The 13,243-nt window shown below is 48.6% G+C and overlaps 1 protein-coding gene across 1 annotated transcript in view; it reads left to right on the top strand.

Annotated features, from left to right (window-relative positions):
• The first annotated feature begins 878 nt into the window (after nucleotides 1-878).
• The window catches only part of LOC123762657 (bile salt-activated lipase), a 97,260-nt gene continuing 84,895 nt past the window's right edge, over nucleotides 879-13,243 (top strand). The window contains exon 1 of the mRNA XM_069332320.1: nucleotides 879-1,336. Coding sequence (XP_069188421.1) covers nucleotides 1,103-1,336 — 234 coding nt within the window. The 5' untranslated portion in view covers nucleotides 879-1,102. The remainder of the gene's footprint in view (nucleotides 1,337-13,243) is intronic.

Here is a 13,243-nt window from a genome sequence, read left to right as displayed (position 1 = left end):
ATATGTCTATTTCAGTGTTGCAGGTCTATTTCTATGTTAGTTGCAATGTTTAATTTATTTATATGTTGTATGCTATGTTTGTTGCATGAATCTACGTGAATAATGCTCAACAAACGTGTTTACCTTGTCTCGGGTATAAGTGCTCTCGCAACCTGATGAGTTTTCAGTGTCGTCTTCCTGGCATTATTATGGCGAAATGTGTTACATAAATTCATTTATGTATCATGGACATGTACTGGACATGAACACCTGGACAAAATTCCATAACACTTCAACAGGTATGTATGACTTACGAAAGAAAAATGGTCACCAAACAGCCAGTTGAGGCAGCCGAGCCTTTACCACCTGCTCATATATATACCACAAATTAAATATTTGTGTAACTGTTCAGATCAGAGTCAGAACATGGCAGCTGCTACTGGCTACTCCCGTGTCCACGAATAGTCTCAGACAACATAATACCCAAGACCGTCACACTGACTGCTTCGTGCTAACGAACAGCCACTCTTACCACTACTTGTTAACGAACGGGTAATCTGGCATCTCTCTCTGCCCACAAACTGTCAGTGCGTGTCGACGAACGTTTCACTTGATGCCAACGAACAGCCACTGCGTACCCACGAACGTTCTATGATGCCAATACTCACATATTGCATGCAAAGAGCGACTTGTGTGAGTAACCGAGGCGGTAACTATCCAACGAGGCAACATACAAGCGCTGTACGATGATGCTCGATTCCACCAACATGCAAAATATATGTATATAAGGAGTATATACGCAGAGAGAGGCGCAGTGGACGCATGCGTAGCGGGGTGGCGGGAAGGGGCGAGTGTTGGAGGAGAGAGAGGAGCCCCAGTCAGCGTATACACTCCGGCCAGCGAACACGGCCGCGCTGCATGCAACCTTCTTCCCGCGTATGGTGCGCTTGACGCCTCCACATGGGCTGGCCCTCTGCCCTCTTGCGGCCCTAGTCCGCGCTCCTCAGGCACTCAGCGCTCGCTCCTGGTGACATGACTGAGATATGTTACTCACTCGGTGCCACTGTGATCAGAAAATAGTGATACGAATGATTTGTGAGGGTATTGTCACCTGCCACTGACTATGACGAAGAGATTGAGAGTGCAGGAGGCAGGCAGGGGAGCCCTGCTCATCACATACCTGCTAATGTGGGCGGCAGGAGGGGTATTAGGCATGACAGCAGAAGGCCCTGTGGTTCTCAGCACCCCCAGTGGTAAACTCCGGGGGGAGCGGTACACGTTGGCCGACGGGTCCAGAGGCATGAGGTTCCTTGGCATCCCCTACGCCCGTCCGCCCATTGGACCTCTGCGCTTCACCGTAAGTTGTCGCAAGTTTAAGCGAGTTAAACCTTAGCTTGTTGTGACGTGATTTGTCCTCGAGCGCCTGACGCCTTTCCTCAGGTGCCTACACAAAATGTAATATTAGTAATACTTGGACGTTCACTAGGAACAAGTCTAACTGCACTAGCTTACTGAGTCGTGCGACGGCGGGTCCCAGATATGCCTAGTTACTGTCAATAATTGATCTGGTCAACCTGGTCTTGCTACTAACCAATTTTTTTATTATTTTGTCAGAAGGGCGAGATTATTTGGCAATGCCACTTATCCTGTGAGTGGACGCACCGCTATAGCAGCATGTACAACACTCCCCAATAGGAAGAAAACCCGCAGGGTTGTTCATCCTGTCACTTGTACCCAGACATAGCTGGAGACATAACTGTCTCAAGGGAACAGCTCCTCAAACAAGAAGATTAACATCTGTCAACCCTTAAAATCTTACGTTATCTTGCGGGTGCAAAATGGGGGAATCTTTTAAGAACAGTGTCAATATTTGACAAATTGTGTTTTCCTAACTCAAACAATGTGGGGTTTATTATTCTACACATATTTCTAATGTCTCTCAGGTGTTCACATTCACGTAGATAGTGGTCAAGGCGGTGTCCGTCACTCTCACCACAGATTCTGCAACTCCGCTGATCAACTGTTGTTACTAGCCAATGTATTCGCTTCAAAGCCGCTGCCCACGGCTTCGGTCTCTTATCTTGAGGTTATCTTGAGATGATATCGGGGCTTAGGGTCCCCGCGGCCCGCTCCTCGACCAGGCCTCCACCCCCAGGAAGCAGCCCGCAGCAGCTGTCTAACTCCCAGGTACCTATTTACTGCTAGGTAGCAGGTGCATCAGGGTGAAAGAAACTCTGCCCATTTGTTTCCGCCTCCACCGGGGATCGAACCCGGAACCTCAGGACTACGAATTCGAAGCGCTGTCCACTAAGCTATCAGGCGCCCTCGGGTCATGCAAGAGTCAAGACTCTTGGCCACAGCTTCGGTCTCTTGGCCACAGCTTCGGTCTCTTGGCCACAGCTTCGGTCTCATGGCCACAGCTTCGGTCTCTTGGCCACAGCTTCGGTCTCTTGGCCACAGCTTCGGTCTCTTGGCCACAGCTTCGGTCTCTTGGCCACAGCTTCGGTCTCATGGCCACAGGTTCGGTCTCTTGGCCACAGCTTCGGTCTCATGGCCACAGCTTCGGTCTCATGGCCACAGCTTCGGTCTCTTGGCCACAGCTTCGGTCTCTTGGCCACAGCTTCGGTCTCTTGGCCACTGCTTCGGTCTCATGGCCACAGGTTCGGTCTCTTGGCCACAGCTTCGGTCTCATGGCCACAACTTCAGTCTCTTGGCCACAGCTTCGGTCTCTTGGCCACAGCTTCGGTCTCTTGGCCACAGCTTCGGTCTCTTGGCCACAGCTTCGGTCTCATGGCCACAGCTTCGGTCTCTTGGCCACAGCTTAGGTCTCATGGCCACAGCTTCGGTCTCATGGCCACAGCTTCGGTCTCATGGCCACAGCTTCGGGCTCATGGCCACACCACAGCTTCGATCTCTTGGCCACAGCTTCGGTCTCTTGGCCACAGCTTCGGTCTCTTGGCCACAGTTTCGGTCTCTTGACCACAGCTTCGGTCTCATGGCCACAGCCTCGGTCTCTTGGCCACAGCTTCGGTCTCTTGACCACAGCTTCGGTCTCTTGACCACAGCTTCGGTCTCTTGGCCACAGCTTCGGTCTCTTGGCCACAGTTTCGGTCTCTTGACCACAGCTTCGGTCTCTTGGCCACAGTTTCGGTCTGTTGACCACAGCTTCGGTCTCTTGACCACAGCTTCGGTCTCATGGCCACAGCCTCGGTCTCTTGGCCACAGCTTCGGTCTCTTGACCACAGCTTCGGTCTCTTGACCACAGCTTCGGTCTCTTGACCACAGGTTCGGTCTCTTGGCCACAGCTTCGGTCTCTTGGCCACAGTTTCGGTCTCTTGACCACAGCTTCGGTCTCTTGGCCACAGTTTCGGTCTGTTGACCACAGCTTCGGTCTCTTGGCCACAGCTTCGGTCTCTTGACCACAGCTTCGGTCTCTTGGCCACAGCTTCGGTCTCTTGGCCACAGCTTCGGTCTCTTGGCCACAGCTTCGGTCTCTTGGCCACAGCTTCGGTCTCTTGACCACAGCTTCGGTCTCTTGGCCAGCTTTCTGGCCAAGCTAATTGCAAGACATTGTTACGAGTCTTCTTATAGTTTGATATTTTCAACTCTCCATTTCTGCCTTTCGCTGTTGAGTATTACTGAATCTTAAAATTTCATCAACACCTCACATTTATACATGACTAAAGTATACATTCCCATGTATACTTTAGCCTTTAACCTTTCATCCATATGTATACTTTAGTCGTGTCGAGTTTTCACTCTAGGCCTCATAAGAGCGTTGGTTCGTAATTGATGGGATTCCCGGTGTGAGTCAAGAGTCCTGGTGGTGTGAGTCAAGAGTCCTGGTGGTGTGAGTCAAGAGTCCTGGTGGTGTGAGTCAAGAGTCCTGGTTTCGTGAATCAAGAGTCCTGGTGGCGTGAGTCAAGAGTCCTGGTGGCGTGAGTCAAGAGTCCTGGTGGCGTGAGTCAAGAGTCCTGGTGGCGTGAGTCAAGAGTCCTGGTGGTGTGAGTCAAGAGTCTTTGTGGTGTGAGTCAAGAGTCCTGGTGGCGTGAGTCAAGAGTCCTGGTGGTGTGAGTCAAGAGTCCTGGTGGTGTGAGTCAAGAGTCCTGGTGGTGTGAGTCAAGAGTCCTGGTGGTGTGAGTCAAGAGTCCTGGTGGCGTGAATCAAGAGTCCTGGTGGCGTGAGTCAAGAATCCTGGTGGTGTGAGTCAAGAGTCTTTGTGGTGTGAGTCAAGAGTCCTGGTGGCGTGAGTCAAGAGTCCTGGTGGTGTGAGTCAAGAGTCTTTGTGGTGTGAGTCAAGAGTCCTGGTGGCGTGAGTCAAGAGTCCTGGTGGCGTGAGTCAAGAGTCCTGGTGGTGTGAGTCAAGAGTCTTTGTGGTGTGAGTCAAGAGTCCTGGTGGCGTGAGTCAAGAGTCCTGGTGGTGTGAGTCAAGAGTCCTGGTAATGTGAGTCAAGAGTCCTGGTAATGTGAGTCAAGAGTCCTGGTGGTGTGAGTCAAGAGTCCTGGTGGTGTGAGTCAAGAGTCCTGGTGGTGTGAGTCAAGAGTCCTGGTGGTGTGAGTCAAGAGTCCTGGTGGTGTGAGTCAAGAGTCCTGGTGGTGTGAGTCAAGAGTCCTGGTGGTGTGAGTCAAGAGTCCTGGTGGTGTGAGTCAAGAGTCCTGGTGGTGTGAGTCAAGAGTCCTGGTGGTGTGAGTCAAGAGTCCTGGTGGTGTGAGTCAAGAGTCCTGGTGGTGTGAGTCAAGAGTCCTGGTGGTGTGAGTCAAGAGTCCTGGTGGTGTGAGTCAAGAGTCCTGGTGGTGTGAGTCAAGAGTCCTGGTGGTGTGAGTCAAGAGTCCTGGTGGTGTGAGTCAAGAGTCCTGGTGGTGTGAGTCAAGAGTCCTGGTGGCGTGAGTCAAGAGTCCTGGTGGTGTGAGTCAAGAGTCCTGGTGGTGTGAGTCAAGTGTCATGAGAACTGATCTCAATTGCACAGTATTATGAGTAAACCGCACAGTGTAACCCAAGAGAGTACCAGACAACGGTAAACCACAGTTTAAACAAGGTCAAGAATTTCTTTTGTTGACTTTTGTAGATAGCCAAAAAAGACCTAGAAACGTAAGTGGTATTTAATAACAAAAAAGCCAATATTCTTTTCTCAATTGCGGTTATTATTTTCTTCTCGAGAGGTAAACAATCTGAGTGAGTCTACCTACACCTAACTGCAGTTTATATCTGTCCATCCCTCGCCTGAAGCACATTTTACACCTCTGCCGTCTCCTTGAGTCAGAATTTGAATATATTCGCGACTGATAATTGGCTTACTGCAAACATATGTTGATTGATATGACCGAAAGGGTAAGATTAATAATTCTAACACGAATCTTCTCAATACTTCTTACGTTCTTCTTCCCTGTCGAGGGTAATTGATAAATTAACTCTCCAAAATTCATTCTTTATTTTTGGTCTGACGCCTGAACGCGTTTCGTAATGCTTATTACATTTTCAAAGACTTAGTTTACACATAAAAATATATCATACTTATGCTCGTTTTGGGTGAGGTGATATGGTACAAAAGTTTTGGGTGAGGTGATAGAACATATGGCAGAACACGAAACAATGGGTATAAATTGGGTATGAAAAACATAAGAATGGAAGTAACTGCAGAAGGCCTATTGGCTCATACTTCCTCTTGCTGCTTCTATGTTGGTTCAGGGTCTTGATGTGGGTAGAATATAATTGAGCATTAATTGGCTGTTGATTGCTAGTGTTGACTTTTTGATGTGTAGTGCCTCGCTGATGTCGAGTCTCCGATATCAGCAGAAACACCAACATCGACAAAGACCTCCGTACTCGCATCGACCAACACCTCGACATCCTTACAGGTCGACATCACCACAGCATCGAAACCAGGATCATCAAGAAACTGACAGCATTATTTGGAGAACCTATGGCGATTCCACGACCCAGAGATGGCTTCTTAAACCTTGCTGGAATCAACCTCACTGAGGACCAAATCACTCTCCTAAATCTGGGTATAAACTGTCACGTTATGTCCAGACCGAGTGAGATGGCCCGGAAAGTGGAGTTGGAGATCCTATTGGATGACATATCCGACCTCGAGACGCAAAAGAAGGTTACCACTAAAGACACCTTGCAAGCAGAACTTATTGCAGAAGGAGGAAAGACTCGAGGTAACTACAGAAGCACCATACTGTCCCCCGAGCTCAAAGCGCCAGCAAAGAGCCTTCGTGAGTATAAGGAGTCGTCAGGAGAGGTGACAAGTCGCCAATATACGTTATTCTTAAAAAAGACGAATATCTGGCAAAAATGAACCTCACACTCTCCGACCAAACTAAATTCCAAAGGGAAACGAAGGACACTACAGCCGAATTGAAAACGAAGGTAAACAGATTGATCAAAACTGTGAACGAGAAGAAATTCGGACTCCACCTACCAAAGGTTATTAGGGAATACAAACCTGGTTATAGTGATAATAGTGACTGCCCAGACAGGTACAAGAGGAGTGTTGTCAACGCTTACATCGACCGGGCTCTCAGCCACAGCTCAGGATGGAAGCAAGTCGATGGAGAGCTCTGTAGGGTAAGGCAAGTCATAGTCAACAACGGCTTCTCTAACGGTTTTGTTGAAGACGTCATAAAAAGAAAGGTGAAACGTCATGCAACCTCTGAAGAATCAACCAACACAACCCTTGTACCCCCCTATTAGACTGTTTTACAGGAACTTCTTTTCGATGGCTCATAAAACGGAGGAAAGGGTCCTGAAAAACATTATAGATAAGAACGTTATCCCCACAGACAAAAATCAGAAAATACAATTGACAGTTTACTACAAAAACAAAAAAACGGCCAACCTACTCATGAAAAACTCCCCAGACACCAAGCAGAACGCCGTGAAGGAAACCAACGTCGTCTATGCCTTCACATGCTCACTTGGGGACTGTAAGCCCCAAAGAACTCAGTATATAGGCAAGACAACAACGTCTCTTTCCAGGCGATTAACAATGCACAAGCAACAGGGCTCCATAAAGGAACACATAATCTGCATAAGTGCACAGTTACAAACCCATTAAGATTTCAACTTAGATTCAACAGAGCAGAAGAAGTCGTTAAACACATATGGCAAAATCTTACTGAAGCGAACATACGAGTCATAAATACTCATACTCTGCCCAGGTAAAACAGAAACAAGCAACACTTAGTGGGCCAGCCAGAGGCTTAGGGCCCGCGCTGGAATATCCCTGCAAAAAAAAAAAAAACACCAGCAATCGAGAGCCAATTAACGCATAACTACATTCTACCCACTTCAAGACCCCGTATGGGCCAATAGGCCCTCTGCAGTTACTTTCCTTCTTATGTACCCACCTCACCCAATACCCACCTCACCCAAAACTTTTGTATCACCTCATCCAAAACGAACATAAAAGCAGATATAGGTTAAATGTATCATACACAGTGTATCAAGTGTATCATAAGTGTAATGTTAAGTGTAAACAAGTCTTTCAGAATGTAAGAAGCCCTAACGAAACGCTTTTAGGCGTCAGACCAAAAATTAAAATGAATTTTGGAGAGACGATATTTCAATTACCCTCGACAGTGAAGAAAAACATAATTCACACACAAACATAACACACCTGTACGTGGTCAGGGGAAATATAGACCACCACAGAAACTTTGTCAAGTGTCGAGCACCTTCGTCACAAGGACGTCTTCACCATGAAAGTGCTTGACAAAGTTTCTGTGTTTGTCTGAGAGTCTCTCAACACACACACGAATATATATATATATATATATATATATATATATATATATATATATATATATATATATATATATATATATATATATATATATATTACATATAATGTATATTATATTATTTACGATATAAGCCAACAGGTACTCATAAAGTACATGTTGGCTTATATCGAGGTCCTTCCCGAGGGCTCTCATATTTACATTTGTAACTGTGTATGGAGTCTGCCTCCTCCACATCACTTCCCAGTTCATTTGATTTAAGTACTCCGACACTGCCAACAATCCTGCTTATGTTTCTGTGGTTCATTTAGGCACTCAGTGTCCACCTGTGTGCGCTTGTGCAAGTACCACCAGAGGAATGAGTCTATTGCCACTAGAAGATCGCTTACATGTACAAGAAATAGGTTATGTTCAAGAAATGAATCCAGTGGTATTCTGCTGGAGACATTCAGAGTTCTCGCTCCCTCACAATGATTCACTGTCTTAAGTTGTTTACGTACTCCCATGTTCTCTGTCAGCCTGTGTCTCCCATGTTCACCGTCAGCCTGTGTCTCCCATGTTCTCTGTCAGCCTGTGTCTCCCATGTTCACCGTCAGCCTGTGTCTCCCATGTTCACCGTCAGCCTGTCTGTCTCTCCCTGTATTGACAAAATATACTAAGCTATACCCCTGCCTGCCTGGGCTGGCAGTTTGCTCAGGTATAACCTGCCAACCAGGTATATCAGAGTATATCGAGGCGTACCATGCCAGCCTGGAGTGTCAAGTATACCCAGGTATACCTCGTATACGCTGGTAGTCCGGGTGGCCAGAGTATACCTCGTATACGCTGCCAGTCCGGGTTGGCAGAGTATACCTCATATACGCTGCCAGTCCGGGTGGCCAGAGTATACCTCGTATACGCTGCCAGTCCGGGTGGGCAGAGTATACCTCATATACGCTGCCAGTCCGGGTGGCCAGAGTATACCTCGTATACGCTGCCAGTCCGGGTGGGCAGAGTATACCTCATATACGCTGCCAGTCCGGGTGGCCAGAGTATACCTCGTATACGCTGCCAGTCCGGGTGGGCAGAGTATACCTCATATACGCTGCCAGTCCGGGTGGCCAGAGTATACCTCGTATACGCTGCCAGTCCGGGTGGGCAGAGTATACCTCATATACGCTGCCAGTCCGGGTGGCCAGAGTATACCTCGTATACGCTGCCAGTCCGGGTGGCCAAAGTATACCTCGTATACCTGCCAGTCCGGGTAGCCAGAGTATACCTCGTATACGCTGCCAGTCCGGGTGGCCAAAGTATACCTCGTATACCTGCCAGCCTGCGGGAGCAATATGGTAATGAGCGGTGTATATTAGAGCGGCCTTTTCCCCAAACTTTATTACTTCTCGGAAATTAATAAACCACAGCCGGGGATGGTGATGGTGAGTTGTGATGGTGAGTTGTGATGGTGAGTTGTGATAGTGAGTTGTGATAGTGAGTTGTGATGGTGAGGGTGGGTTGTGATGGTGGGTTGTGATGGTGAGTTGTGATGCTGAGAGTGGGTTGTGATGGTGATGGTGGGTTGTGATGGTGAGTTGTGATGGTGAGGGTGGGTTGTGATGGTGATGGTGGGTTGTGATGGTGAGTTGTGATGGTGAGGGTGGGTTGTGATGGTGATGGTGGGTTGTGATGGTGAGTTGTGATGGTGAGGGTGGGTTGTGATGGTGAGTTGTGATGGTGAGGGTGGGTTGTGATGGTGATGGTGGGTTGTGATGGTGAGTTGTGATGCTGAGGGTGGGTTGTGATGGTGAGTTGTGATGCTGAGGGTGGGTTGTGATGGTGAGGGTGGGTTGTGATGGTGAGGGTGGGTTGTGATGGTGAGTTGTGATGCTGAGGGTGGGTTGTGATGGTGAGGGGTGATGGTGATGGTGGGTTGTGATGGGGAGGGTGGGTTGTGATGGTGAGGGTGAGTTGTGATGGTGAGTTGTGATGGTAAGGGTGGGTTGTGATGGTGAGTTGTGATGGTGAGTTGTGATGGTGAGGGTGGGTTGTGATGGTGAGGGGTGATGGTGATGGTGGGTTGTGATGGTGAGTTGTGATGGTGAGGGTGGGTTGTGATGGTGAGGGTCGGTTGTGATGGTGAGTTGTGATGGTGAGGGATGGTTGTGATGGTGACGGATGGTTGTGATGGTGAGGGATGGTTGTGATGGTGATGGTGGGTTGTGATGGTGAGTTGTGATGGTGAGGGTGGGTTGTGATGGTGAGTTGCGATGGTGAGGGTGGGTTGTGATGGTGATGGTGGGTTGTGATGGTGAGTTGTGATGGTGAGGGTGGGTTGTGACGGTGAGTTGTGATGGTGATGGATGGTTGTGATGGTGAGGGATGGTTGTGATGGTGAGGGGGGTTGTGACGGTGAGTTGTGATGGTGAGGGATGGTTGTGATGGTGAGGGATGGTTGTGATGGTGAGGGTGGGTTGTGATGGTGAGTTGTGATGGTGAGTGGGTTGTGATGGTGAGGATGGGTTGTGATGGTGAGGGATGGTTGTGATGGTGAGGGTGGGTTGTGATGGTGAGTTGTGATGGTGAGGGTGGGTTGTGATGGTGAGGGTGGGTTGTGATGGTGAGGGATGGTTGTGATGGTGATGGTGGGTTGTGATGGTGAGGGTTGGTTGTGATGGTGAGTTGTGATGTTGAGGGTGGATTGTGATGGTGAGTTGTGATGGTGAGGGTGGGTTGCGATGGTGATTTGTGATGGTGGGGGATGGTTGTGATGGTGAGGGTGGGTTGTGATGGTGAGGGTGGGTTGTGATGGTGATGGTGGGTTGTGATGGTGAGGGTGGGTTGTGATGGTGAGGGTGGGTTGTGATGGTGAGTTGTGATGGTGAGGGTGGATTGTGATGGTGAGGGTGGGTTGTGATGGTGAGGGTGGGTTGTGATGGTGAGGGTGGGTTGTGATGGTGAGGGTGGGTTGTGATGGTGAGGGTGGGTTGTGATGGTGAAGGTGGGTTGTGATGGTGAGGGTGGGTTGTGATGGTGATCGTGGGTTGTGATGGTGAGGGTGAATTGTGATGGTGAGGTGGGTTGTGATGGTGAGGGTGGGTTGTGATGGTGAGGGTGGGTTGTGATGGTGAGGGTGGGTTGTGATGGTGAGGGTGGTGTAACAAGAGAGCAGTACATAGTACATGAACATCATAACAGCATGAACAGGCCACGTGGAGGATGAACAACCCACAGGCGCCAGTCAGGCGACGGCAGACAATGTAAAAGTTACACCTCTGTATAAGTTAGCCATAGAGTCAGGTCAACGGTCATCGAATCACAAAGAGGTCAGAATTGATGCCGTCATGGTAATCTTCAGGGATTAACCCCTAAACAACAAATGCAAAACCCTCATGTTCAGCTGAGGAGCAGTAGATCAGGAGAGGCAGTTGAGTGGGCACAGCCCAGTAGGGAGGTGTGTGTGGACTCTGGGAAAGAACATCATCTCCAGGGAAACTGTGGAACAACATACGAGTAAGTACGGCTCTCTTGTACTAAAGCACCTCATTCAGTACCCTTGGCCTCTAGTAGGGAATATAGTTAGGGAGTGTCTTATTTAATTATTTCAAATAAAGTCAGATATTAAGTGTTATTAAATGTGTATTAATGGTTCCTTGCTTTAGTGATATTGGGCCTACCGTCCCCTTTGCCCTAGTGACCTAGTGCTCTTAATTATTCAGTACTCCTCCCCCCGTTCGTCTTCCGTGTTGAGGTATTAGTGTTGGTGTGTCCCACCTTATTCTTGTGTACACTATAGTTCCCAAGTGGTCAGGATTATTCGAGTGTCAGGCCAGGATCCTTGTACCGTTCAATTGTCCCCTACACCTGTCCTGGTTTGGTTACTCCATCTGCAAGACCTACGACTCTCACTCCGGTCCCCTGTCCGGTAACTCAGGGTGGTGGCAGCGTCACTCGGTAACTCATACGATAGGTTGTGACTACGATTATCTCTATCTTTCTGTCTCACTCTCCCTCACTAGTGTCTCACTCTCCCTCGCCCTCACTCGCTCTCGTTCTCCCTCCCTTGCTCTCGTTCTCGCTCTCCTCTCTCTCTCCTCTCGCTCTGCCTCCCTCTTCCTCTCTCTCTCCTTCCTCTGTGTACTGGTTTACGTCTTCGTATGACGGCCCGAGTGTTAACATCTTATATGATCGGTATAGCATCTGTTATTACCATAGAAAGAGCGGAGATTGCACGGTTAGCTCAGTGGTAGTAGCGGAGTGCGCGGTCGAGATAGATACAAGGCGAGGTATTACATTCAGGGTCATTACAATGGTGGCTTAGCGGTGGTGAACATTGTTTTACAGTGTTCAGTCTCACGCGTCTTGTGCCGTTCGGTGTAGCTATTAAGTAGTTTTAAGCGGTGTTTCTGTTCAAATTATCGCGATTGACTGATTTACTCCAATTGAACGCGATAATCTGAGGTGTACTGGTATTGTACAGCATGCTAGTGTGGACTAGTGTGTCAGTTGACTCACGTCTAGGGACGCCTGGCGTTTGAAGTCTGGTCACAGGAGTGGCAAAAGTTTTGAGTTGTTGACCGGCGAAGAAGCTAGGAAAACACTCTGGGTCACGTGATGTGGCTGTAGGTTTAAGGAGTAAGAGTAACTATTAGTTAAGCTCATACGAGCAGTAATTACAGTTTCCCGATAGGAAGTACAAATAGTTTCTATCAGTGAATTATTGTTAATGAATAGTGCGTGGGAAATTGTGTATTGGTATCGCGTAGGAGAAGTTGTCTCAACGCGGTGAAAGTAATATCGATTATTATCTGTCATAAGAGCAGGCAGATTGAAAAGTAATTACGTTTTTGTTTTGTTTTAGAAGTGACATTGAAATTACCACCCTTGTTAAGTAAAGGGGCTAGTTATAACGACGTTGTGAGTTTTTGTCTTGTTCTCAGTGAATCATTGTTAGTTCCAAAGATTTTTTTTTTTTTTTTTCAACATTTTTGGGTCAGCGCTAGTCCGGTGAACTAGTCGTTCAGACGTAGTTTATTGGCATCATGAGTTCAGATAGGGCTTTAAGGAGTCAGGGAGGGCTTAGCCAACAGAACCTTCTAGCAATACAGCCGAGACAGGCTGTCCAAGTGGATAGCACGGTTCAAGAGTCAGGTGACGATCCACAAGGTGCAGGTGATGGGGTCACATCAGGTCACATGCTGGGTAGCCGTCCTTTGTCCACCCCTGATACTCTGCAGCCTAATGACATCACCCCTCCCCCACTTCCTCCCAGACCGACCTCCCAACCCAACACCCCAGGGGCGCGGCGGCCTGCACCTTCCCCACATACCCCTCCCCAACCACCCCCCCTCCCACCTTACCCATCCTCAGAAATTAGGAAGCGCCTCTCTGAACCCCTATATGTGAACCTTACGGCAGGGCGCTTACATACGCCTACCCAGGGGTCCACCCAAGGGTCCGGTCAGGTGACTGTCCCCACCAATACCACCCCACCTCTCCCCCCTCGCAACCCCAACCTTGGTCAGACGACCAAACCCTCTTC

Source organism: Procambarus clarkii, chromosome 27 (assembly GCF_040958095.1).
Source record: "Procambarus clarkii isolate CNS0578487 chromosome 27, FALCON_Pclarkii_2.0, whole genome shotgun sequence".
Classification (NCBI taxonomy): domain Eukaryota; kingdom Metazoa; phylum Arthropoda; class Malacostraca; order Decapoda; family Cambaridae; genus Procambarus; species Procambarus clarkii.
The sequence above is the reverse complement of the archived record's forward strand: the minus strand, read 5'-3'. Positions and strand labels throughout refer to the sequence as shown.